The 27,784-nt window shown below is 51.8% G+C and overlaps 1 protein-coding gene across 4 annotated transcripts in view; it reads left to right on the forward strand.

Moving 5' to 3' along the window:
• The window catches only part of tenm2a (teneurin transmembrane protein 2a), a 209,008-nt gene that overhangs the window by 119,168 nt on the left and 62,056 nt on the right, over positions 1 to 27,784 (forward strand). For 2 of the 4 annotated variants that reach the window (XM_086178654.1, XM_086178655.1), the window contains exon 5: positions 27,218 to 27,424. The exons of the other annotated variants lie outside the window; for them this stretch is intronic. In XM_086178654.1, coding sequence (XP_086034780.1) covers positions 27,218 to 27,424 — 207 coding nt within the window. The remainder of the gene's footprint in view (positions 1 to 27,217; positions 27,425 to 27,784) is intronic. 4 annotated transcript variants of the gene reach the window in all.

Here is a 27,784-nt window from a genome sequence, read left to right on the forward strand (position 1 = left end):
GCATCTCCCCCCCCCCCCTCCGATCCGCCGCTCCCTCGCCGGCCAAATGCCTTATTATGTCAGATTTACAAATTCCCCCTCCCGAGCCGGAAGGAAACGTGACCTACATAACTGCAGACCAGAAGGAGAAGGAAAAAAGAAAAAACACAGCAATGGCCCAATTCTCCTCTCCTCTTTTTTTATCTGCCGCTCCCTTTCTCTCTGGCTTCATCACCCCTCGTTTATCTCCACCTCCTCCGCCCCCCCGACAGCGGCCGGGTGAGTTATCGAGAGAGGCTCCGTCCGTCCGTCCGTCCGTCCGACCGTCGTATCGTACGACGGACGGCTTTGCTAAATGCTACGGGCGGCGGTCGGTGGGGGGGGTTAGGTGATCCAACCAACCTGCTACTAGGTAAACACCATCTGTTCACACAACCCCCCCCTCCGACGCCACTACCGGAATAGAGCAATCCAATAGCACCTCGCCTCACACTCGTCCTCCGCGTCAGGTGTGTGTATCTGTGTGTGTGTGTGTGTCGGTGATGATAACAGATGATGGCAGGCCCGTCGGTCCATAATTCATGCAACCAGGTGTTGCTCTTCTCGATTCCACGTTGCGAAGCATGCTTTTTTTCGGTGTGTTTCCTCTGTCCGACGTACACCCCCACATCCCTCACACACACACACACACACACGCACGCACTGCAGGTGTGGCCGTGCTCGCGGGCGTCTTTTCTTTCCATGCTAAGCAGCACGCCGGTCCGGGCTGTGTTTTTTTTTGCCCGAGCGAGTATCGAGTGTATTGAGTGAGTGAGTTAGCCCGGGTTAAGTGGCTGCGCTCGGGGGCACAGCGGCGCTGCTGCGATGGCTGCCAGTCCCCCCCGTTCCCCCCGCCGACTCCTCCTCCGTCCCCCCAACCCTTCGCCCGCGGCATTGATACCAGCCACTCGGAACAAGAAAGGGCCGCTGATGAGACCCGCGCGGCCGAGGAGCTGGAGGATGACGACGTGCGCTCAGGAGATCTTTGATTTTCTGTCTTCCGATTGTTTTCGCCGGCCCGCCGGTTTGTATTCCTTCAATTTTCTCCTTTTCTCCCATACGCTCATTTATAGATTTCTGAAACCCCTCTCGCTCTCCCTCACACACACACACACACACACACACACACACACACACTGAATGCCAGATGTAGGATGACGTCCCCCATCCATCCAGAAGGTGGGAGTTTAATAGAGATTTATAATGTTTATCAGGAGACGGCGGCGGCGGCGAAGGGGGGGGTTCTTGCCTCCGCCGCCGCTGAGAATGTAATGATGAAGGCCGTGGACGGACGGGGCGAGGAAGAGGAGGAGGAGGAGGAGGAGGAGGAGGAGGAGGAGGAGGGGAAGGAGTCCTCGGGGAGACGGGAGTGAAGCCGACGGGCCCCGAAGCCGGGCCGGTGTCGGCGGGTGGCCTCCATTACGACGCCGTAACGCGGCGTGATTCCTCCTCCGTCTCCGGAGGTTTTCCTCCTCCGGCCTCCTGCTCCCCGCCGTCCGTCCCTCCTCATCCCGTCGGACGCTCCGCCGGAAAACAGCTCATAATTATTGTCTTAGCGTCTTTCATGTATAATTTATCAGCCGTTTAAAAGCGGAGGTGCACGCAATTAAGTCTAGCGGGAGCTTCTGTCTTTCCAAATCCTCTCCCGTTTCCGCCCCTCGCCGTTTCGCCGCGACACGCAAACGCCCCCTTTCGCGTCACGCGTCCGCTCCAATCAGCATTCCGGTCCATCCTGCCTCGGCTCTCCTTAATATCTAAATATGTGTTGGATATTTGATAAATCACTCTTCCTCTCACTCCCTGTCTTTCCATGAGCGTGTTCCCCTCATCCCTCACTATTTTGCCCCCTCACCCCCTCCCAGGGAGGAGAGGCACAGAGTAATTGGATTCCCCCTAATAGCGAGGGTAATGTTGACAGTACATAAATCCTGCCACTGAAATAGCGCCTCGTTTATCTTCTGATTTTGCCTCATTGTTTTTCGGCGCCTGTCCCCCCCCCACCCCTGACACCCCGCCCCGCCCCGCCCACTGGTGAAGACCCCCCACACCAGCTCCCTCCGTCTCCCACGGGGTCTCATCAGGAAGCCTCCGTGGTGCACCCGTAAGGGGGCAATACTTGTCCGGCTAAATTGGTCAACATGGCTTTTCACTGTGTGTGTGTGTGTGTGTGTGTTTTTCTCCTTACACTAAAATGCGCCAAAAGAGTTACAGGTGAAACTTGACTCCACAAGTATGATCTGTCGATTCAGGGTTGGAGAGTCCGAGTGTGCAGATCCAGGTGTCCATGACGCTGCGAGAACATGAGATGAGATGAAATGGACTTTAATGATCCCAAACTCGGGAAGCAGCAAGACATACAAGTCACATGATAAAGAAACAAGGACGAAAAAAAAACTAAAGAGTAAAAGTATAAAGTATCATCACAAAAAAATGTCTCTCCATATTTACCAAAATAGGGGCATAAATAATGAGCAAAGTGGCTACATCCCATAATACTGTGTTGCCCAGTCACCAGGTCCTCGTCTGCAGATTCGCCGTCTTTATTTTCTCAACACCGACAGCTTCCAGGTGGACTCTGATCCGCCTCCGACCCTTTTCTCTCCTCATCACATCAGCGCAGGTCGTCAGCTATTCCACCCTCACACACACACACACACACACACACCTTTAAGCTCCCTCTCTTTGATGCTCGTTCATGAGCCGTCTCATTGACGCCGGGTCGGGTCAATTAATCAATCACCTCCGAGTCGTTTGAATCCCCCCGTCCACAGGCCTCCTCCTCCGCTCCGACTCTTTTCATCCGCTTCTTTACGCAGATTCTGCTTTTTTTTGTTGTTGTTGTTGAATTTCCAAAGGGTTTGTAGCCTTTTGGCACGCCGGCGCCCGCGGGGTCGCAGCCGGGAGGACCGTATGAGCTGTTTACAACCGTTTAGGTGACAGAGAAATAGCTTCGGAGAGTGTGTGTGTGTGTGTCTGCATGTGTGTGTTAGTTTCCATTTTTTGCAGGTGTTTATCATATTTTCTGATTTGTTTTAGCTTATCATACAGGACCGTCTCAGAAAATTAGTATATCGTGATAAAGTTCTTTATCTTCCGTATTGCAATTAAAAAACAGAAAAATTACCTTTTCATGATATTCTAATATTTTGAGATAGGATTTTGGAGTTTTCTTAAGATGTAAGCCATAATCAGCACTATTAAAATAATAAAAGACTTGCAATATTTCAGTTGATTTGTAATGAATCCAGAATGTTTGACATTTTTTGTTTTTGTAATTCCATTACAGAAGATAAAGAACTTCATCACAATATTCTAATTTTCGTCCTAAGACGATTCTACTTGCGCCTCGTGTGTCACTTGCGCTCTGATTGGACGACAGTGTCCAATGAGAGCTTACGTTACTGCCTCTGCCCCCCCGCCGCCCTCTCCGGCACTCTTCACTTCTTTCTCTGTGGATCAATAGGTTACATTTCCTATTACACCCTGCCACTCACCTGCACCCGCACACACACACACACACACACTCCAACATATTATTGTTTTAAGTTGTTTTTGTCGAGCCGAGTGGCAATTATTCTGTAAATTTCCTCCTCGCCATTCATCTTCACCGAGATACCATCGCCCGGCGTCTGCGCCCGTCAGCGGCACAAAACACGCCGCCGTTTCTATCTCCTGGTCGGCTCTCCTCCTTCAGCTCGCCACACCTGCTCCTCCTCCTTCTGCCCCAGCGCTCTTATTTTCCACTTTGCTGCTCACCTCCTCAGCTGTCAGTCGGCCCGCTGCCTGACAGAGAGCCAGGATTGATGGGGGTGGAGGGCTGGCGGTGGCGGTGGCGGTGGGGGGAGGGCTGGCGCTCGCCGTCACCTCGCATCCATTCGCCGGCCGCGCACGTTTAAAATGCAGCCACGAGTGAGAAGATAGCGCCGGTCGTCCCGCAGGTCCGGGTGGGTGGCCGGGACGGGTTTCCGCCAGGTGTTCGCTCGCCTCCCCAGGCTTTGAGGGAATCCGGCTCTTTGTCATATTTGCCATTTATTTATTCATTCGCTCTCAGGCGGCTTCCAGGACCCACAACCGACCGGACCTCATATGCAGACCAGAAACCCTTCACCCTCTCATCTACTGTCTCGCCAGGCTGTAGGTCTTTGACCCCTTCTGATGCGGCTCCCTGTGGCTTTTGAATTTTCATTAAAATACAGTGATCCCTCGCTATATCGCGGTTTACTTTTCACGGTTTCGCTACTTCACGGATTTGCATGGTGCATTGCGTTCTGCATTCTGATTGGCTAAGAAGTCACTCCGCTTCTTCTCTACCTGTGCGTCAATAACGTTGCAGTTTATTGAATTGAACAAATCGAACGGCCTCGGCATTTCACGGACGTTTCATGCGTCCGATGCGACGAGGCTAAATGTTTTGGCGGCGAGAAGCTTGTTAGCCCCCCAAAAAAACATAAAATAGCCACATTGTTGTTCAAAGCGCGGGAAAAAAGTAGCGGCGGATCCTCCGAAAATTATGGTATACAGTGATCCCTCGCTGTAACACGGTTTCGCTACTTCACGGATTTGCATGGTGCATTGTGTTCTGCATTCTGATTGGCTAAGAAGTCACTCCGCTTCTTCTCTACCTGTGCGTCAGTAACGTTGCAGTTTAATATGTACACAGCTTGACAAATTTACATGACGTACGTGCAAATTCTCTCACAATGTCGAGTTTCTCTAAAACCCATAATGTTGACGAAACGCTCTGGAGCGACAAAAGCACCTTGCAGGGCCCAAAAGGCAGCGGAAGATGCTATCTATCGCAGATAAAGTTAAACTTCTGGACATGCTAAGGGAAGGTAAAAGCTATGCGGCTGTAGGTCGGCATTACGGAATGAATGAATCTTCCGTTCCTTCCATAACGAAGGAAGGAAAAAAAATTAGGACGACAGCAGCCATGTATAATAGAGTATTTAATTGTATAATAATTGTAAAAAAAAAGGTTTCTACTTCACGGGTTCTTTTTGGAATGTCACCCCCACGAAAAACAAGGGTATACTGGATACGGATTTTATTTTAATTGGTTCCTTTTTTAAAAAATGTTATTTTAAATTTGAAGATGATGGCAATCTTGCAACATGTAAATAAAACATGTTAAAATATTTTTGTCGCTCTTAATGAGCAGCTGCATGTGCCAGTAAAAGGACGGCATGTTTGGTTTGCTGCCGGCGGAAATAAATACAAGAAGGACTCAAATAGACATGGAGTTTTTTGCTTAAAAGTAACCTTTGACCCAACGTCTATTATCGGGAGTTTTCTTGCCTGCAGAAATGTCATTTCAGTTATATATGCAACATATATGTAGTTTCTATATAACATAAAGGCAAAAAACTAACGTTATATGCCGTGTTAATTCATTTTAAATTTCAAAAGGGTTGTGTAGCTCCCGCTGTTTTCATTGTAAATGCTGGTCTCCAACCAACCCCTGCTTGTTTTTGGACCACCGATCCATCGCAGTTGGAACTATGAAGGGATGACTTTGTCTCGGAGTGAACGGCAAAGGAGCAGACCTTCGCTTCGACGCGCAAATTCCCGCGGTTCTATTTTGCAAAGCGTCCGGCTTCCCGGCCGGCTTGGAGCTCTGGGGTTTCCAGAGGAACAGCGCGATGATCCGGCGGACCTCTGGTTCCAGCATGTTTTCCACGACGTCTTTCGATGGATATCAGGATGGATAGCGAGGCTCATTGGCCGCCCGGCGGCTCCTGGAGTGCTTTTGTGGGAGAATTTGGAGATTTCTAGAAAGGGAATGAGTGAAGGGGAGAACAGAGAGTCCTCGGCGTACAGGAATCAATCTGGGAAAAATGGCAAATCCCTCACGGAGGGATGGCTCGGCCTCTCCTCGGTGATCGGAGCGTAACAGTTAATCCACAAGCAGGAGTCCCGTCAAGCCCCTTCTGCCGCTTCTCCTGTAGTTCCATACGCGTTCATCACCCGTCCAGCTTCCGAGGCGAGGATTGCGCGGCGAACACGAGCCGACCGCGCGCATTTCTGCAAATTCACGCCGCGGAAATACATCCGGCGACTCCGCGGACGGAGCCAAAATAAACTTTTTGAGAAAAGCATTTGTTAAAATGGTCTTTCGGCAAATGAGGCGCCGCCTGTTAAATGAAGAATCGAATGATGCGCAGTTAACGATAAACACAAGCTCATCATCGGCGCGGCCTAATGACGGACTAATTGAATTTTTTTTTCACCGCAAAGAATCAGAGTGATCCCTCTGACAGCGCCAGCCACGGGCGATGGCGTCGCCCCGCAACGCGGATAAAAATAGTCGCCCGCTCGGATCTGATGTTTCCTCAGACGGTATGGATGTTTGCGTGGATGCTTCTGCCTCTCGGGGCTCGAAGTCTAATGTGAACATATCAGGCGAAAACATACAGGACGGGATGTTTGAAGGCCTCTTCTGAGAACTTTCTCCGACGTATTTGGTATTCCTTAAAAGCGAGGGCTTCCCGTGTGTTCGGGATTGAGGTTGCCTCGGAAACGGGCTCAGCTTTCTCACCACGCGGGTTCAAAATGGATTGTTGGGAGGCAGATTGGGGATCCGCAGCTGCCCATATCATCTTCTCCTTTGGGCTTCTCCCTTCAGGGGTCTCCACACAGAATCCACCTTCTCCATCCAACCCTCTTCTCTGGATCCTTCTCTCTCACACCAACGACGTCCATAAATCTTCTCTGGTCTTCCTCTAGACCTCCAGTTCCAGCATCCGTCTACCAATATATTGACTCTCTCTCCTCTGTCCATGACCCAAACATCTCTGACCTTCTCTCCAAAACATCTGCCGTGTGTCGTCCCTCTGATGGACTCATTCCTGATCCTCTCCGTCCTGGTCGCTCCCAAAGAGAACCTCGGCATCTTCATCTCTGCGACCTCCAGCTCTGCCTCCTGTCATTTGGTCATTGTCAGTGTCTGTAGATCATCTCACCATCATCTCCTCCACCTTTCCTTCTGGCTGATAGTCTTCTATCTCTTCGTACCCCTGACACTTTTCTCCACCCATTCAAACCTGCTTGAACCATAAATGTATATGTATAAAGGGGTTGGTAGAGTCCTTCTGGAGTCTCCATGTCTGTGTGGAGGTTCCTCCGGGTTCTCCATGTTCCTCCCTCAGTCCAGGAGGAGCTTCATTGTCCACAGCGGTGTCCCCCTCAGGGACAGGCTTCCCCCCAGGACCTTCACCTCCCTGCTCGGCGGAGGACGTGATCTCCGCTTGTTGGCGGGAGGGGCTAAACCTGGACGGGTTGATTGACAGGTCGTCAAGGCAGGCGGCGGCCGGGCCTCTCGTCCGCCCGTCAATCACTTCGGCGAGCGCCTGACTCCGGAACACCATCTGTAGGTGAAGCCTGGAGCGCCCCGGGCGAGAAAATATGCAAGCAATTACAGAGGAGTGACAGGGAAGAGTGTGTGATCTTCATCTGAGGAGCAGATCACAGATCCGGCGATGCCTGTAAAATGTATTTTTGCTCATTGTAAATACTTTATGTAAAAGTGTTTTTGCCTTTGTCGTTATCGGTCGGCCGCCGCAGCTTCTCAGCGGACCGGCTGTAACGCAGGCGTCCGTGTCCGTCCCACGGTTTGGCGCTTTCTATTTTCCACTCCAGTACAGAATTGATTAAATTGTTTCGCTCTCCAACGGACGCGGATTTAATCCTCGACGCACGGAAACCTATATAAAATACGCCGATGAAATCCCTGTTTTTTTTCCTCCCCCGTCAACTTGGCGTCACCGTATCAACCGCGGCGCTCCAGATCTTTCTGACCAACCCCGCCTCCAGAGCGGCGCCAACCGACTTTGTCTCAGGGCGAGACATGCCAGATGGGGGGGTGGATGGGAGATAGCGGCGGCGGCGGCGGCGGCGGCGGCCTCTAGGCGAAGAGGAGCCCTGTGACATTGAGGGGCACAAGTGGCTGCAGAACTGACAAGATGAGAAGTGATATGCCCTCACCATTCCTGTCAGTCACGCCACCTCATTAGAGGCAGAGCAGAAAAGGGAGAGTGTTTAGAGAGACGATTGCCCTGCTGGAGTGCATGTGCACGCACGCACACACTCACACACACATATATAGTTCATTAATTTGCCCTTCCAGAGCTGTCAAGGAGCGGCGTGGAAGATGCGTGGGGCGCGCGGGCCGTGACGTGACGCTCGCCGCTACCGCACGAATATGCAGTATAGGAATATGCACCGGGGCGGAAGTGGGAGGGGGGAGCATGAAACGCTAACCTCACGGCTAAACGGCTACGCCCAGCCGCCTGTGAAATCCAAATGTGGACGGCGCTCTGACGTATTCATGCACCATAATAGGATCCATGAGACCAAAAATCCCAACAGTCATTGCAGGAACAATTTAGAATTAAGCAACACACACACACACACACACATGCGCGCGCACGCAGACACACAAGCTCCGAGCTAAACAGTTGATTGATGGTCTAAGCTGTGAAGAAATGCTCCCCTTTATGTCTCTAAAGGTTTGTAATTGCTGCAGTGAAAGGATGCTCACTCGCCTGGAATATTGATCCTAATGGGATTACTATCCTCCACCAGAGAGAGGGTGATGTCGAAAGAGGGAGGGGAAAGAGAGAGACGGAGAGGTGAGCAGATAGTCGGAGGTAGAGACCTGGTTTGTCTCTGCCCGAGTAAGTGAGCTCCTCGGGGGAGAAACGGCAGAGACCCTCCTCGCTCCCGAGTCTCAGGGACGGGTGTAGCTGCCGTTGTTGTTGTTGTTGTTGTTGTTGTTGTTGTTGTTGCCGTGGGTACCGTCGCGGCGCAGGGCTCCGTCTCTCTCCCGGCAGCTGCGAACAACGGCGAGTTCTAACAGAATGTGGATTCTGAGTTGCAAAGGGGGGAGATAAGGTGAAGAAGAAGAAGAAGAGCGGAAAAAAAAAACGTTTGAGGGAAAAGGAAGTCGGGAGGAGATAACCGCCCATGAGCTGCCGCGGCGGCCGGGAGAAATCCAAAATGGAGTACGAACATATTATGCTCTCAGTGACCATATTGTAATTTCGGGGAAAAGCACACTTCACCGCGTCTGATTATCCCCATCAGTGTGTTCTGATTCGGCCCCGCCCTCCTCATCTCCCAGAGTGAATCAGCGCGGCGCCGGCGGCCCGTCCGTCACTCCGTCCGTCCGTTCGCTCGCCGGCCGGCTGGACCGCAGCCGCCCCATATGGGAGACACACACCCCGGTGTGTGGACAGACTGTCCTCTGCGGCTAATTGAAACGTTATGATGAGTTCCAGTCACGGAGTCCGCTCGTGTGTGTGTGTGTGTGTGTGTGTGTGTGTGTGTGTGCCTCAGCTGGCAGCCCATGTGTGTGTTTTCATGTGTCAGTCTGCTTCGGTCCGGCCGTAATGGAGGTCATCTGTTGGTGTCGCCGCCGATTCCGCGCCGCTTAACCTGAGCCTGTGGACGTTCTCGCACAAAAGTCACCTTTATGAAAAATTCCCAGGAAGATATTGCATCCGTGTGTGTGTGTGTGTGTGTGTGTGTGTGTGTGTGTCCTCTTGATATCCAATCACGTGTGTGTTGTTTTCCTTAGAGAACCTCGGAGCTCCGGAATGCAGTCGACAGTTTCATTTTGACAGCCGGGCTTCTGAAGACACCTTGCTGGACACGTATGTGTGTGTGTGTGTGTGTGTGTGTGTGTGTGTGTGTGTGTGACTCAGTAGGGATCAGACTCCCACAGTGTCTTCTCGGCCTTTAAGAACTGCAGGAGACTTGTAGAGGACAAAAACAGCATGAAACGAGAGGGGGAAAAGGTGTGTGTGTGTGTGTGTGTGTGTGTGTGGGGGGGGTATCACACTCCCGGCGTGTGTTTGCATCTCTTTGCGAGCTTTCTGGTCGAGGAGGACGATCTTCGGAGAGCGTTCGGATAAATCCCTCCGATCTGATGCGGGTCTGGGATGTGTTGTCTCGCAGGTCAGAGGTCAGCGTGAGTGTGTGACCCCCGAGGAGTGTGTGTGTGTGTGAGCGCTCAGATGTTCGGAGCAAGGCAGTTTGGAAGTGTTGTGTGCAGATGGTTTCCTGCACTCAGAGGCAAATTCCAGCGCAAACCCCCATTAGAGGGTTCGCCGTTCCTGCAGGTGGTTTCTCCTGGAGGCGTCCCGTATGTCAGGCTGACGGCCCGATGATCATCTCTTATGACAGGACCGGGACCGCCGGGGCCGCCGGGGCCGCCGGGGCCGCCGGGGGCCCCACAGCACCGCACGGTCTCATTCTGGATGACATCACCGGCTCTGACCTTGGCGACCGGGCGTCGCTGTAGGCAAACAGATCGACTGAGCGAGGGAGATTAGGGGCTGCTGCCGCTGCCACTGCTGCTGGGGAACATTTACTGGGCTTTTTTAGGAAAAACTATTCTGTATATGAAACCGTGAATGCAGGCGCGAAGAGAATCGCAAGAATCTGCAGATATTTGGCTGTTTTCTTTCATTTATTTATTGAAAAAATTCAGTGACGTTATAGTGTGAATGTTTATTCCGCTCATCCTGGCGGTGGTGCGAGGGCCTCGGCCGCCATCCATTCACCCTCGCGGCGACTCGGACGCCGAGGTCACTGATGCAGGAGTATCGACCGTCGTCTTCTTCGTCCTCAACGCGTCCCAAAGAGAAAAAGGACACGTCGACTCCCTGCTGTGTCTTCTGGAGAACACCGGTATCGCACGGCCGACGGGATGAAGCGACTGACCGCTCTTTCGCGACCTCATTCTCTTACTTGTTACGCATGTTTTCATGCAAAATCACAGGATTCGTCTTTTCTTCTGTGAATCCTCCTCACCTCCCCTCAACACCCGTAAAACCACAGCTGCTTTGTCACCGCTCATATTAAGAGCCCCCCCCCCCCCCTCCGCGCCCCCAACAAACGACTTCACCTGCGAGAGGAAGGGGAGGAATCGGCAGATGTATCATCTGTGAGTGATGATGTCTCAGAGACGGCAGATTATTCCTCCCAATATTCATGGCGTCTGAGGAAGAGCCCCATTTTTAACGCGGTGATTACTGGCTACGGGGCTCAGCAGGTTGATTGCATGTGAGTTCATGTGCGTTTGTGCACATAAACACGGAACACAGCACCCCGAGACTGATGTGCGCGGTGTGTAATAAAGAAGCGGCGTAATGAGATGCCTAACTTTCCCCTCTTTGAATGATATTTTACATTAAAAATGTAAATTAAAAAGTCCCCCTTCACCACACCCAAGACCTCCCTCTCCTTATTACCATGTCCGAAACTATTTTCTGCATGGCTCCCTTGCGTTAGTGGAACATTGCATGTTTGTGTGCGAGCGCGTGAGTGTGTGCGTGTGTGTGTGCGTGTGTGTGTGTGTGTGTGTCTGTCCGTCCGTCCACGTCCGGAACCTAACTGATTGTGATTGCATTTCCATTGGATTTTCTCCGGGTAAGAAGAAGAGCCGGGTCCAGACGGTGAAATGGGATCAGAGGGGGAAACTCATCTCGCCTTCCCAGACACTCAGGCCCTCCTAGAGTGTGTGTGTGTGTGTGTGTGTGTGTGTGTGTGTGTGTGAGAGAGAGAGAGAGAGCGCGCGCACACACACACACACACAAACTGTTAATGGTGTCCTCTCTTACTTGGGGTATTAGCATCCCTAATGAGGTGTAAGAGGGGGGACAGAGATGGAGCGTTTGGGAATGAAAAGTAGGTGGTTTGGAGAAACAGAGCAGGGGAGGAAGAGGAGAAGCTGCAGGACCATCAGTCTTCTTCCATGGAGAAGGAGAGGAGTCGGGGTTGGAGGTTTGATATCCGCACAGGTGTTCATACACGGGATAATAGCGGCGTTTGCAGACAGAAAGGAGATTAGCGTGGAGTTGTGTATGCGAGGTTACCCAGAAGAGCTTCTGTGTTGCTAGATGTAGCCTTCCTGAAATGAGTTTATGTGTGTGTGTGTGTGTGTGTGTGTGTGTGTGTGTGTGTGTGTGTGTGTGTGTGAGACACCTGCTTTGATAACTCCGGTCTTACGGCGTATTTGATTTGTCCGTGTTTCACCCCCTGATCGTATCTGGGCTTCGGTGGCGCCCGTCGCTCTCGCCTGCAACCACCATTATCCCCGTCTGGCTCCGGCGGCGGCGGCGCGAGGCCCCGCAGAACGGCTGCATATTCATCTCCTCTCACCGCCTGGCCTTCGCCATCCATCCGCTCTTTAATTTCATTCTTTATTCATCTGTTTTGCCCTCTCCCATCTGGCGCCTCTATAACTTTTTTGCTCGCACCGCACCTCATTTTATGTAATCTCCGCTCCCCGCCCTCCGCCGCCGCCGCCGCCTCCTCCTCTTCCCGTCTTTCTTCTGCTCCCCCATAGCTGGATCCGGCAAAGTCATTTGTGCTACAGTCTATAGCCGGCAGCCGTCTCTCGCTGAGAAAGATGGCCGCCCTATGAAAGACATTTGTTTCCTTTACTGTCACAGTGCAATAATCAGGCGCTCTAACGTAATCAACGCGCCGCCCTCGCGGTGAAGAAGGCTGAGCGAGTCGGCGGCTGCACATTTTCGTAGCGCGTGAGCCACCGGGCGGCGGCGGCGGCGGCCTCGGAACGTCTGCGCGGCGTGATTCTCTTCGTGTTTTTATCAAAATTGCGGCGGGCGCACGCGAATGCGCGACCCGGCGCATATGTGTGCCACGTGACGGCGGGAGAGATGGATCCGCGTGCGAAGGCAGTTTGTTAGCAAATTAGAGTTAATTAGCCAACTTTGAGTTCCCAGTGCCGTAATTGGGCCCATTTCTCTCTGTTTCCTCCAGCTGGTGTATCACAGACACCGCGGAGGGGGAGAGGAAGAATGAGTCAGAGGAGAATGCGAGAACGGGGGGCGCGAGGCTCGTCCCGGGGTCTCTGGAGTGCCTGCGAGCCCAAACCCTCCCCCCGGGTGTGAGAACCACTTACGCCGCGGGTGGAGCAACAGAAAAGTATTAACCGAGAGATAATGACGAACGGAGGGCCGATGGGTATGAATGTGCGGAGGAACGAGGAGGGGAAGAGGAAGCGGAGACGGGTGACATCGGTAACGGATGAGGGAGGAGGCGACCCGAAGCGGGACGCGTGACGGCGCAGCTGTTCCAGTCCGAAACATCCCTCTCGCCGTCCGCTCCCTCCTTCGCGCGGACATAACGAGACCGATGATGTCGTCCAAACGGTCTTTCGGGCGAAAGGCCCCGCGGAGCGCGGCGCAGAAACGCGAACGCGACACGAGGGACGGCGCCGGTCGGAGCCGGAGGAGGAGGCGCTTTTTCCCGGAGCCGCGGCCAGATGATCAGTAGAGTCTAATGAAGGTGCAGACGTCCCGCGGGACTCCCGCTCCGCTGACGACCGCCGGGAATGGCAATTAATGCGCAGCGTAGCGCGGGAAGCCTCGCGCACACACATTCACTCAGAGACACACATTCACTCAGAATGCATCGCGTTTCAAATGTAGTGTAAAGGGTATATGGCGCGTTCAGCCGTGCCTCCCCTCAGCCGTCGCGTTACGTGATGTAAACTCTACTAGAGCGCGCCGTCGTGGCCCATTATTCCATCCCGGCCGAGGACAGAATCGCTCGTCGCCGCGGTGATTGCCTCCATTGTGCCTGTAACCATCCTGAGCCCTCTGCAGCGACACGCTGCTCTTTTTTTCTGAAGGATTTCCTGCACAGTGTAACCGTCTGCGGCACCAGATTCTACATGGAAGCCCGACCTGTGTGTGTGTGTGTGTGTGTGTGTGTGTGTGTGTGTGTGTGTGATTTCACACCAGGCCTTTGCTCGTCATATCATTGATACCCCCCCCCCCCCTCCTGCTTTGAGAGCAGGTCGCCGAGGGGCCGCGCCGTTATGTAAAGACGAGAGGGTGAAATCGGGGAGACGGGAGCGCGTCGGAGTGTTTTCTATACCGTGCAAATATTTGAAAAAGTGTCGCGCTAAACCGCTGACACCGCGGCCCGGACGGCGCTCCAAAACTACAAGGTGACGTTACGCTTTCGTCGCCGTCAGCCACGTGAGAAGCCGCACATCTCAGTCGAATCTTTTTCTTTTTTTTATCCTTTGTTCTGCAGCACAATCATTGAAATTACCTTGACCTTTTCCAGAAGTCCATTTGATCATTATCTCCTCCTCTTCATCGCTCCTCTTGTTGGACGGAAAGTTATTTTTCTGCATAAAAAAAAAAAAGGATTTTTTTTTTTTCCTGCAAACACACAGATAAACATTCTGGCTCCTCCTTCACAATTGTAAAGTACAAAAAGAAAACACACACACACACACTGATAGTTTATTGTCAGGCTTGAGAGGTGCAATCAGTTGTAGTTAAGGAGGGGGGTCTTAGTTACCTCTAGGTTAATGATCCTCATTAATATGCGCTAATATACCCCAGGTCATGCAGTAATTAAAAATCTCATTCGCCGCGTTCTCGGCTTGGAATGACTGACTTGGCTTCTCCGTCCTACAAAGATGATGGTTTTTTATTTGTGTAAAGGTCTGCGGTTCACGGCGGCGACCGGGACGAGGAGCCTAATGTAGGACGCCTGATCCCCCCCCCCCCCCCCCCCCCCCCCTCGCAGTCTCTGCCGGGCACCGCTGTTTATGAGCCGAACGGGTTTGCAGGGCGGGCCTTGGAGAGTTGCATCACATTTGCGAGAGAGTGTTTGTGCTAAATTGGCCCATAAACAAGCGCTCGGAGGTGCGCGCTCAGGTGCGCGCCGAGATGCGCGGCTGCGAGTGAGGTCCATCAGCATGGGAACCTCCATATTCCTCTGAGTCAGCTGATGTCAGCTGATGCAAGCCGTGCTAATTGTAACGCCGTGTGACGAGGTCATGTTCCTGCGGGGTGAACGGACGCAGGCGGAGGGAGGGAAGGAGGCTCCTCCAGCCAGCGCTCAGCACTGCAATAACAACATCTGTGTTTTTATATTTGTCGTGCATATATCGGGAGCAAGGCTGTTGGTCCCTCCGCTTCTCAGCCAGAAGGTTGGATTCCCACAGGAGGTCTTTCTGCGTGGAGTCCCCATGTTCTCCCGGTGTCTCCGTGGGGTTCCTCAGGGGCGTCTGGGTTCCAAACACCTGAACCAGCTCTTCGTCCGCAAAGGGGTCACTCCAGATTGTCTGGTTTCCTCCAAAAAGGTTTGTCCATCGCAGTAAAGGACAGAGTGATGGACACGTCTCACCACCTTGAGATCCAGCACCCCCGGGCATCACCAATGAAGGAATATCAAGTCCAACTTGCGCAAAACAAGATACCGACGACTTCTGGATCCTTGAAATGGTCTCCGCTTCCGTAGCGCTGTGACCCCTTGTGAGACGAGGCCGCCACGCTAAGCCATCGGGAGCGACTCGGGGTTCAGTTCGCTGTCCAGAGCACCTCCAGATCTGGAGGACGACCCTCCGATTGAATGGACGTCCTGCGTGACATCAGTCCGCTTCCTCCGAACGCCGATGCAGCTCAGCATCCCGGACCCGGGGGAGAAGGTCCGGCGGTCTGCGGCGTCATGACGATGTTTTTCTCAATCACATCAAATTTAAACTCCACGGGAAAAAAAACCTGAACTCTTTTTCAACCCTAATTCAGGCGAGAAGTTTGAAATGTTGAAACGGATCAGAAGTCACACCGAGTAGATAAACATTCACCCGCGCGTCCCGGGACCCGCCGAGCTGGTCGCTCAGCCCGTCTCCGTCGCAGCGTCAGCAGAGGAGCAGGAGCCTCGTGATCTCCATACGCTTTCAGAGTTTCCCGACGAGCCCGGCTCGGACGCCCGTCGGAGCCACGGGAACTCGGCATCCGATTCGCTCGGCGGCTCCTCGGGTTCACCTCCTGAGCCGGGGAGAGCCGGCGTTCTCGAAAACACTTTGGACTGAAATGGCATTCTGAAATGTCAATTTCCCATAAACGCAGGAATTTAACCGGGGGAAATAAATGGCGGGTCTATTATAATGAAATTGGGATAATTGGCCGGCGGTGGAGACGTTTGTCAAGGCAATCAGAAGGAGTCATTAAGCTGACCTGTTTTTTTTTAGGAGAAAACCAGACGGAAGTGAATGGAAATTCAAATCAATTGTGTTGCATTCATCTATCTTGGACCACCGCCGCGCCTCCTCGGCTTTCACGCGTCCTTTCTCAGCGCGGCAGCGGCGAGCAGCTCCCGCCGCCGTCTCAGGAGCCGGCCTGTTTCCGAGGAGCCTGGGCACCGTGGACCTCAGCTCCTAGAACCATCTGAACTCCTATGCCGGGGCGAGGGGGTTTTTCGCACCTCCGTAAGAACTTCCCCGTGATTGGTGGAACCCGTGAGCCACATTAGCGGATTCGTCTTTGGGACGGCGGAGCACCGTGTTTGAAGCTAGAGCTGGAGTTAGCGAACGGCTAACGGGGTTCTTCACACGCCGAACACTGCGGAACGATGATAAAAACATCTGATGGTCCATGAAGAAGACGGAAGATGTGGTCTTCCTCTTCTTCTTCTTCCTCTTCTTCTTCTGCGGTGGTTTATTTTTGAGTGTGGAGCTGAAGACGAACCCACCGAAATCTTGAAACGCGAGGCGCTGTGAGGCTCGCTCAGCGGGGAGGAATTTCAGCTACTGGACGCCATCAATCTCCTTCTTACGTATGACAAGATCCACCACGTGCACCCCTTCGCCTCACGTGGTCCTCACATGGACACGCTGGTCCTCGTGCAGCACACCTCAGACCTCCTGGCTGTCTGGTTTGAGCTATAAATGGAAGTGTAGCTGAGGTTCGGGTCGTCCACGGAGGTTCTCCACACCCGGGTCACGGTGGATTCTCCAAAGGCTCGGCTCTACGCCGTGTCGAATGTCCCGCTCCCTGCCGCCCGTTGTTTTTGAGTCTTTCAAAATACGTTTTAACCTTTCTGGTTGCCATTTCTTGGAGCGAGATCGTCATAGCAACCGCTGCAAGCTGTTTTAAATAGTTAGCAATGGCTCTGCACATGTGTGTGTGAGTGTGTGTTTCACACCTGCATGCCGTGCCCATCTCTTTAATCGCCCTTAAAACGTCTCCACGCGTTCCATTGGAAAACTAAACAAACCGACAAAAATAATGCCAATCCCAAGTGCGTTGTGTGGATAGATGGCCGGAGGACGGAGAGACACTTTGCCGGGATCTTGGCCATAACAAGGCAGCGGCCGAAATGACTGGACTGGAAATTTAAGGCGCCGTAAACAACACATTGGAGCCATGGTGACTCACGTTTGCCGCCGTGCTAATTAATATTTCCAGCTCTGCGTTTTTGTTTTTTTTTTTCTCCTCTCAGATCCGGCCCTTGATCTCCGCCGGAAATGGGCCGACGCTTGTTTTTTTTTTCTTTTTTTTTTTTTTTTTCATTTTAATCTTTCGCAGAATAACAAGTAAGCAAGGTTTGATTAAGAAAAAATAAATAAACAAACAATTCATTAACAGCTTGTCGGTCACACCGGGCTGCAGAAAAACCCGCTGCCATCGACACACTTTCATTTTCAGCCGCGTCTCTATCAACCTATTTACTCTATCCTTCAGTATCAGTCCCCGTGAACTCCAGAGGGAGTTATTTGCGTGTCGAGCTGTTAATTGCACCGCAGTGAGCTTTCCCAGTTTGCGCTCGGAGCACGCCGGCGTGCCGCGGCTTTGTACGGGGCGACGCCTGCGACGTGTTGCCGAACACTGAAGATATTCCTCCCGGTGGTTTCCAACTGGAATTGTTTCTGCCTAATTTGAGTCCTCTCTGCAGAGGCGGCACGCCGAGTCATTCGCAGAATACCGTCTGTACTCGAAACCGCCGGATGTACAGGAACAGGAACGACCCCCCGATGGGACTCGGAAAAATTCATTCGTTGTCTTTGCCGCTTTTCCCGCAGTCACGGTTACCATTGCCATTGGCAACAGGCGGAGTTCGGCCTGGACCAATCGTAGGGCCACATTTACCTTATTTTCTGGACTATAGAGCGCACCTGAATATAAGCCGCATCGGCTAATATTAGCTGATGGCTATCTCGGTCTTCCTCCTGCGCAGTAAAACCGTTAAAATCGTCTTCTTCAGTGTCAGAATGGAACAGCCTCAGAATTTCCCGCTCATTTCATCGGTCCGATGTGACCGGGCTAAATGAAGCTCGTTACGCCCCAAAAAAATCCATCAATTCGCCGCATCGTTGTTGAAGCCGTAGTGTTCAAAGCGCGGGAAAAAAGTAGAGAATTCTAATCCGGAAATGACAGGAGAGACAAACAATGGTTCACCCTGTCATTCGCAGGTCAGATGAAGAAGTACGACACTTCACACACCTCGTGTAGACGTGCAACCATTCACTCCATCACTCCTACATACGAGCATTCACTCCCTCTTTCCCCTTTTCACACGCCTGGGCAATATTTATCGATAAATATACGTATAAATATATATATAGTCATACATCCACCATTTGCACACACACACACACACACACTCACTTCTCTCTTTGTGGCTCTACTCCTTTGAGCCTGTAAAGAAAATGTTGTGAGGTAATGGAAGATGGAGGGGATGAGTATACAGGTTTATGGGTGTGTGTGTGTGTGTGTGTGTGTGTGTGTGTGTGTGTGTGTGTTTCACGTGCTCGCCCCTCCACATGTGTGCATGCATTTATGCGTCAGGAGGAGGCTATTTATTTGGACTGTTTTCAATGAGGGTCCAGAGTGTAGAATCCATAACAATACCATCAATCGCAGCAGCAGGAACAACATGTATGTCATTTATATGGTAATGCCGTCTCCATGGCTGCCCCAAGTTATGCAGTGGACATCTCTGACAATGGACAGCATGAGTGTGCTGTCGCATCGTAATAGTATGTGTAGTTATGGGTACACACACACACACACACACACACACGCACATAAACACTCGCACAAATGCATTCCAATCAGCGGGTAGGCATGTTTCAATTAGCAGATGCAGATAGGTGCGACGGCGCCGCCGTTTGCACGCGGGCGGGGAAGACCAGTGTGGCTTCGGCGGCGTGTCCTCGTGTCTCCTTTTCAAATGAAATGCCTAAACGGGGTGTGTGAGTGGAGAGTCGACCCCTCCCTCTTCCTCATCCACCAGAAGCCCTCTGAAATGTTTCGAATGCTTGTCTCTTCATAGAAATACCCGGCATTTTACACCTGGGTGTTCCAGACTCCTCCGCGGCGTTCGTGTCTTTTTCCGCGAGGTGTGAATAACTTCTTGATGATTTTCTTGGGGCGGAGCCGCCGACGTGAAGGTTATCGGTGCTTTTCCCGGCGACTCATCAGACACGGGGAGTCCAAGTCATGGCTCCCGATGACCTTACACCTCGGGACCTTCTTCTTCTTCTTCTTCTTCTTCTTTCGGCTTTTCCCTTCAGGTGTCGCCACAGCGAGTCAACTTTCTCCATCTAACCCTATTCTCTGGATCCTCCTCTCTCACACCAACTACCTTCATATCCTCTCTCACCACGTCCATCCATCTTCTCTTTGGTCTTCCTCTAGACCTGCTGCCTGGCAGCTCCACCTTCAGCAACCTTCTACCCAGATCTTCGCCCTGGTTTGGACATGATAAGAGGAGTGTTCATGTCCAAACCATCTCAGTCGTCACTTTGTCTCGGTCATACATGTCCTGCACCTCTCTGACAAATTCTTCTTCTCCTTTGGTCTTTTCCCTTCAGGTGTCGCCACAGCGAGTCAACTTTCTCCATCTAACCCTATTCTCTGGATCCTCCTCTCTCACACCAACTACCTTCATATCTTCTCTCACGACGTCCATAAATCTTCTCCTTGGTCTTCCTCCAGACCTCTTGCCTGGCAGCTCCAATTCCAGCATCCGTCTACCAATATATTCTCTATCCCTCCTCTGTCCATGACCCAACCATCTCCGTCTGGCTTCTCTGACCTTCTCTCCAAAACATCTAACATGTGCTGTTCCTCTGATGGACTCATTCCTGATCCTCTCCATCCTGGTCGCTACCAAAGAGAACCTCAACATCTTCATCTCTGCAAGCTCTAGTTCTGCCTGCTGTCTTTTGGTCATTGGAACAGTTTCTAGTCCAAACATCATCTCTGGTCTCACCACTGTCTTGTACACCTTTCCTTTCCTTCTGGCTGAAAGTCTTCTATCTCTTGGTACCCCTGACACTTTTCTCCACCCATTCCAACCTGCTTGGACCCGTCTCTTCACCTCTTTTCCACACTCTCCTTCGCTCTGGACTGTTGACCCTAAGTACCTGAAATCCTCCAGCTTCTTGATCTCCACTCCCTGTAGCCTCACCGTTCCACCCGAGTTCCCCTCATTCACACACATATATTCTGTCTTGCTGTGACTAACTTTCATTCCTCTCCTTTCCAGAGCATACCTCCACCTCTCTAGATGTTCCTCTACCTGTTGTCTGCTCTCACTACAAATCACAATGTCATCCGCAAACATCATGGTCCATGGAGATTCCTGTCTCACCTTGCACGGCGAAATTTGTTAGCACAGAAAAGTCTGCCTCTGTGTTACGTCGGAGAGGGAAAAAAAAGAATCCGGTCCATAAGGTAAATTGGGAGGATTCATCGGGTAACACGGCATGGGGCCATTTTTCATCCTCTCCAGATCTGAGGACACACACTCGTCAAAAAAAAACATTATATCTGAAGGACCTGGCGGTCTTCGCTCCCTCCACGTCGCTTACCAGGTGGTTTCCATCTGAAACAACCGGACGGCGTTTGAACGCTTCCCCGTGTCTTTTCATCTCTGCACGCCGACCTCCTCTCTCTTCAGAGACCAGCTTTCAGCGTACGTGAAGCTCACGACCCGTCGAGTGGCTGTCATTTCTGTCTCGCCAAAAGGTCTGCTGATTATCGAGGATAAATATACGAGCGTACGAATCTGCGACTTCTCGGGTGGAACACCCGCCGGTGTGTGAGCGCAGCCGCTTAGCTCGGGGGAACGTCTGTTTGCACGCTTGAGAAGCGAGACATAAAGCACGATGTATGTATACCTTAATAAACGGTTTTATTCATAATGGTCGCTTCGGAACGTTAAATTAATTATCGATTAGCAATTCGACGGGTTACTTTTTCAGGGTTGTCTTCATTTCAGAGGTCCGATGATGCGGCGGCGCAGCGGTTAGCGTGACGGTTCCTGGTTGGTCCATGTTCTCCAGGTGTCTACGTGGGGTTCCTCTGGGTTCTCCGGGTTCCTCCCGCAGTCCCAACACATGCGGGATGGCGTGTCAATATGTGTGTGTGTGACCCCGTGATTGGCCAGGATGGGATAGGCTCCGCCCCCTGACTGCGACATGAGCCGTATCGTGAAGGAAGGAATGAATGAAAATAATGCAAAACTTTAGAGTAGAAATAATGAGATTCAGTTTTTCAATCAGCAGTAAATCACACGGGGAAGGAACATCGGGTTCGTGTCTCAGAGATGGCGAGGTGATGCGACGGGTGACGGGTTACCGTGACAACGCAGAACCCGTCAATCAAACGAGAAACGACGCTCACCGGACAATAAACGACGGCCAACCTCGGAGGAATCATCTGAGGGGCCTGCAGGGCCGTGAGCGTGAGGGGCCTCGAACATTCGGGGCGGCGGGGAAACGTTGGCAAGATAAAAGAGCGGAGCTGAGTGTGAGCAGAGGAGGAGGAAGAAGAAGAAGAGGAGGAAGAGGAGGAGAGCTGGAGGCCAGAGAAGAACCCAGACACTCTGTTACACATCAAAGAAAAGAGCCAGTGATACCATCTTCTCTTTAGGCTGTGAAAGCCCAACTTTATTAATTAAAGCACGTCTGTTGAATCATCCTCTTATCTCCCCCTTTCCCTCTTTACTCGTCCCTCTTTTTTTTTTTTTTTTTTTTGCTGATTGCGGAGGGACGGGAAAAAGAAAAGCGAGGCGGGGGTTGCGTGAGAGCACACTTCGAGGTACAAAGCGAACTCGGACTCGTTCCTGGAGAGGATGCGCGCGTCCGGTCACCCGCGTGCACGCCGACAACAGGTTTTTGGGTTGTTTTTTTTGCGTGGAGCGGAAGGCAAAGATTTTAAGGAAAAGGAACGGGAGCGACGAGGCCGCGCTCCGCAGATGAATCTGAAAAGGGGGCCCATTGTGTCGGCAGCTGTCACGGCTAAACACCCCCCTCACACACATTTGCTGTATCTGCGCCCACACACACACACACACACACACACACTGACAGCTCCCCTCAGTCCAACATCTGTGCTGACAGCAGCCGCGGTGATCGCTCCCTGCATGGGTGTGACTCATCAAGTCGTCTCTCGGTTACTTCCTGTGTGTGTGTGTGTGAGTGTGTGTGTGTGGTTCTTCAGAGTGGCCATCCAGGTGTGCTGAAGGTGGTGCGAGGGATGCGCGTGCGCGGGACAAAAGGAATAGGAAGAGATGATGAATGGCTCTCGTTAGAGGGGTAATTTGTCTCCGCTTGTCTGACGGCGCTCCAGCTGTCGCTCCATCCCGCGCTCCGCTCGCCGCGGCCGGCCGCGCCTCACCTCGGCCAGATGGGAGGCCGGGTGGACACCGGGGGGGACGGAAATAAAGACAAGGACGGGGAGACGAGGAAGAGGAGATTCATTGAACAGTGAATAAGAAAAATGATACCCGCGGCTGATGAGGAGGACTGGGAAAAGAAAGGTTATACAATGTTACACACACACACACAGTTATTTAGAAGCGCGCACCATTACGTTTCAGTGATGTGAGAAAAACACCACGTGTATTAGTTTACTTTTCCATGCTGTATGAAAAAATATATACAGATAAGGAGCCACGAGCGTTTTGATGAATGGATAATTCAACCAAAACACAACGTGGCGGCTCGACTGAGGTCGAGACGATTCAGATGAGTTTGGGTTTTTTTTGAATGTTTGGTTTATTGCAGTTGTTTTCCTCCGTTTTGACTCCCATCTGACGAAACTGTTCGGTCTTTTTTTACTCGTTGCAGTTCGTCTGCTCGCTTCCTCCACCTGCGCACCGGTGATTCATTCATATTGAATTCTTTCTCAGCCGCTCTATTCCCATCATCTGCTGATAGCCTTGAGTTTGAATTCCGCTTCGTAAGCATGTCTATTAACAGGTGCCGTTTTTGGGGTCCTCATCCACACAAATGTGGAGTAATATCGTGTCAAAGCACAGTACGTACCAGAGGTGAGCTGCTACTACTGTTCTCTGATTGGCTAAAGGTTGCCAGCGATAGCGAACACCTGAAGTCAGTGTGAGGTTGGAACGACGTTTTATTCCAGCAGGGCATAATTAGTCACCCAACGTTTTCTGATCCATATTCAACCAAGGACCGACATTAATACGTCGTCCTCGTGTCGGCTGGGAGGCTCTGACACTCAGCCCGGCGGAGCGGCTTCCTCACTCACCAAAGATTTGAGCGCAGTGAGCCGCGTAAAACCGGTTGGAGGTCAGCAAGCAAGAGTTCATACATAAAACGCACCGGATTATAAAGCGCATGAGAAAATGTAAGGATTTTAAGTGCGCCTTATAGTGTGAAAAATACGGTATATTATATGGATTATCTACGTGCAGAGAGCTGGAGATGCAGAGGCGCTTTCACGATTCATGCAAATCAAGACGTTCACATGGCAGCAGAGTCATCCAGAGGTTGATCCCACACACACACACACACACACACACACACACGCTGATACTCCAGAGCTATAGGTTCCTGAGTAGCGTGCGGGAGGACAGGACGGGGGCCGAATCACCACGAGGAGCAGCCGCTCATCCCCAAGTCTTTGTTCTAATAACACAAAGTAATTTCCACTGACCTTTCCGGAAATGCAGCGGGCGGGAATGGCAGCGTTAAGGATGCCCCACAGCGTAATTGCTAAAGAGATTAAAGTTCTCTTAATTGCTTTTGGCCAACTATTGCAATTTTTTCCCTTTTTGTAATTAAAGTGATTTAAAATATTAATAACTGCTCTCGCACACACGAGCCGGCGCGGCGCTAATTTTGTAAGCACGCAATAATAGCGTGCAATGGCAATAAAGCGGTGTTAAAGGTGAGCCGCCTCACACATTCCTACACACACACACACACACACACACACACGCGCAGATTCTCCGATGCCTGATGTCACCAGAAGCCTCATTACGCTCGGTGTGGAATATGCAAATACCCAGATCCCATCTCAAACATCAATTGCAGCCAGTGATTGATTCATTTAGATCAATCGGGTCTTTTGCATAAGTACGCACAGCTCATTCCCACGTACCTCTTCACCGCTCTTTTTTTCCCCTCCAGCTCCTCATCCTCCTCTTCCCCCTCCCTGTTATTTTGCCCCCTCCCCTCCTAATTGCCCTCTACGATCGCCGGCTAAGTTTTCTTAGCACGCCATACGTTTTAGCGCTCACGTCTTCTGCCGCGCCCCCGGCCCTCCCACCCACTTGACCCCTGTGACCTTGCTGTCAGCCATAATGTTTGCTTTGTTTATCCATTTCTGTCTGTTTGCTCTGATGAGATTGACCGGACACGCATCTGCAAACACATGTATTCACACACACACACACACACACACACATACCGACAGAGGACGAGCAGGCGTCTCTCCGGGGTGTAGTTAATGCAGAGCCTTGGATCGATCCGGGCTCCAGTTTCCGTGACGAATGCTTGTGTGCCGCAGCAGTTTGGCCAGCAGGACGAAGACATGGAGACATGAAGACATGAAGACATGGCTCGGACTCCCGTTACGACAAAGTGTATCTCCAGAAGCGGCGCCTCCATTTGTCCTGGACGAATGCGCTTCGCTTTGAACGCATGCTTAGATAAGCCCGCTCGGTCCAACACCTTTCTTTTCTAAACAAGATGGACGACGAGGCCCGTCTGGGCCCGGACTCCACGGCACAAGGATCCGTCTGTGATTAGATTAGCCGCTACGCTATCAGACAGAATGGTTCTTGGAGCTGTCCAGCGCCAGTTAGGTTCCAGGAAGTAGATTCCTCCAGGGGAACCTTCTCATTGAGAGTTCCCACAGGCGCTGAGGGACCACGGTAGGGTGCGCCTTCAGCTCCACGCTCCAAAACAAGAGGAAGAAGCGCATCAGCGTTCATTTTATGATAACCATGGACTCTCAGATGGTCCAAGTGTATCTTCTCCCTGCACTGTGTGCAGAAACATGTTAGCCGTTAGCTAACTCCACACTTATTCTGTGGGATAGGGTTGGGGTTAGATGTTCCTCTGCAGGCCCTGGGAACCCCTCTGAGGTGTAGCAGGCCAGAAGAGCTCGGACCTCCAAAAGGTTCAGTCCATTTTGTCCCGAGAAAACATCTGACCACTGGAGCTCTTCAACAGAAGTATCTGTGGATGGGCGTTCCACCAATCACCAAGCACCCAAGGGTTCCTGTGGAGCTGTAGAAAGACGCCTCCTCTAGTAGGAGTTGGAGCTGAGATGGTTCTCGGAGCTGAAGGTCTCGGTTAGTTCCTGGTTCCTCGGTTGCCGGGGTCCACCCAGGAACCGTAAAGGTTCCAGGAGGTTCTGCTAAATGTTCCTCCAGTGAGAAAAAGCTTCATTATCGCTCGGGCATTTGAAATAAGTCAGAAGAAAGAGGAGAAGGTGACGGACGCTGAGCTATGAGGTCTCTTCCCTCCGAGGCTGTGCTGCGGGTGAAGCCAAACAGAAATGTGAAACATTTTCTGTGATTTTCGGCGCCGTCCAAAGAAAACAGCGTTGTCGCCGGGGGCTGTAGTTCAGAATCGGGAGAAAATAACTGATTATCTGCCCATCAGAGCATCCTGACTGGTTGACTATCTAATTAGTGGTTATAATAACCAGAGTCCTTCAGCGGCTTGGACGGACCCGCTGGCCTCATTCCTACCGATTGTTGATTGATTGAGCGACAAATATGGCAGACATAATTATTCTATATTTTGAGCCGTCTCCAAATAGAATTTATTAGATTTGTCTTTGTCCTTGATTCCCGAGCCTTTGGAGAGTAGAGCGAGATCCTCCTCATCCCGCTCTCGTCTCTCTGGTGTACGGGACAGCCTGATTGTGTCCACGTGTCCCAGGGCTCCCGCTATTTAAAGACCAGCGGTTCACTTTCCTTTGTCTTCCCCGCTTAGAGGACGGCTGCGCGAGCAGACGCCGCTCCTAAGATTTAATCTCGCCGTTCCGGTCCGACGAGACTCTGAGCGCCGGGAGTCGGCGATCCGGCGAAACGCGTGTCGGAATCGATCCGGAACGAGCGGCGGTCAACTCGGCTTCGCCCGAGTTTTAAAGTCCCGTAAATGTGTCGGAGGTCAGAATGTACCGCGGCCACAACACGACAAAGATGGCGGCCGCTGATATTGTCTTCTTCTCCTCTGGTCGCCACCCGAGCTTTGGGTTCCTCCGGGTTCCTCCCACAGAACAATGCAGGAGGTTCCTCAGGAACCCTGTGTCTCTGTGTGAGGCCCTGTGATTGGTCCTGAGTGAGCCCTCTCGCCCAGTCACAGCCGGGTTAGATAAGATAAGATAAGATAAGATAAGATAAGATAAGATAAGATAAGAACAACTTTATTTATCACGAGGGAAATTGTTGTGTCAGAGTTTCAACTAAAACATAACGATAATAGAGATGAGTAAGATGAGAACAACTTTATTCATCCAATAAATGGGTAGAGTAGAGTCTGGGAGTGGAGCTGGAGTCTGTTGTGCAGGTTTGATGATGAGGAAGCTCCACAGCATCATGGACAACATCCATCACCCCCTGCAGGCCACGCTGATGTCCTGTCGGAGCTCTTTCAGTCGTAGACTGATACCACCGAGGAGCTCCACTGAACGCCACAGGAGGTCTTTCCTACCTGAGGCTATCAGACTTTTTAATTTCTCTTCCCTCAGCTGCAGGGAATCTTCAATCTTTGTAGTTACTGCTAACAGTTAAGACAATTCATATTTCATTATATTTCTTATTCTTCCTGTTATGTTTTTTTTTTTGTTTTTTTTTTACTTGAAATTCTGGCACAACAATTTCCTTCGGGATTAATAAAGTTGTTCTCATCTCATCTCATCTCATCTCAAATAAATAATTTCTAATTTAGGCGGGTTAGGCTCCGCCCCCTCCCGGGTGCAGGACAAGCGGCGCGAACGATGACTCCTTTTTTTTTCCGTCCGATCCCGCGGCAGCGAATCCGCTCTCCGGAGCCGATCTCCACGTCCCCGTCAGCCATTGCCATCCGTTCCGTCTAACATCGCCCTCCTTTTGTCGTCTCCCCCCCGATCTTTGTCCCTCCATCTTGCAGGTCGACCGCTGCCTCCGACCTCCTCCTCCTCACTGCTCCCTCCGTCCCTTCCGTCCTCCTCGTCCGCCCCTCATCACCCCTCTCCCGGCCCATCGCCGCCCATCAGGGAGTGCCAGGTGCCCCTGCTGGAGAAAAACTCCAACCACTCGCACCTGGAGCCCCACCCGGACGACTCCTACCTGCTCCGCGCCCAGGCCGCCTCCACAGGTAGGACCACTCGCCATCCATCCTCCCCGCCATTCTACCCATCAGTCATCTGTTACTCCACCCCTTCTTGCGGGCGTCGACGAAACGCCGCACGCATCTTGACGCTTGTAACGTTCTGCCTTCCGAGTCCCTCAAACCCACGTCTCCGACGAGTGCCGACGCTAAATAAGTCGAGAAGTCAGAGATATAGAAACTTTGAAAGCAGTTAAAAAGCGGGCCTCGCGGCAAGAAGGTTTCATCTGGTTCCTCCGGGTTCCTCCAGGCCAGAAACATGCAGGAGGTTCTTGTCCGGATGTGTGAATGAGAGGGTGATCGGTCGGATGTCCCGAGCTAACGTGAATGAAATGTTATGTTATGTAA

This window comes from Fistularia commersonii, chromosome 31 (genome assembly GCF_037954325.1).
Source record: "Fistularia commersonii isolate RoL2024-O1a breed Wild chromosome 31, RoL_Fcom_v1.0, whole genome shotgun sequence".
NCBI classification, from domain to species: domain Eukaryota; kingdom Metazoa; phylum Chordata; class Actinopteri; order Syngnathiformes; family Fistulariidae; genus Fistularia; species Fistularia commersonii.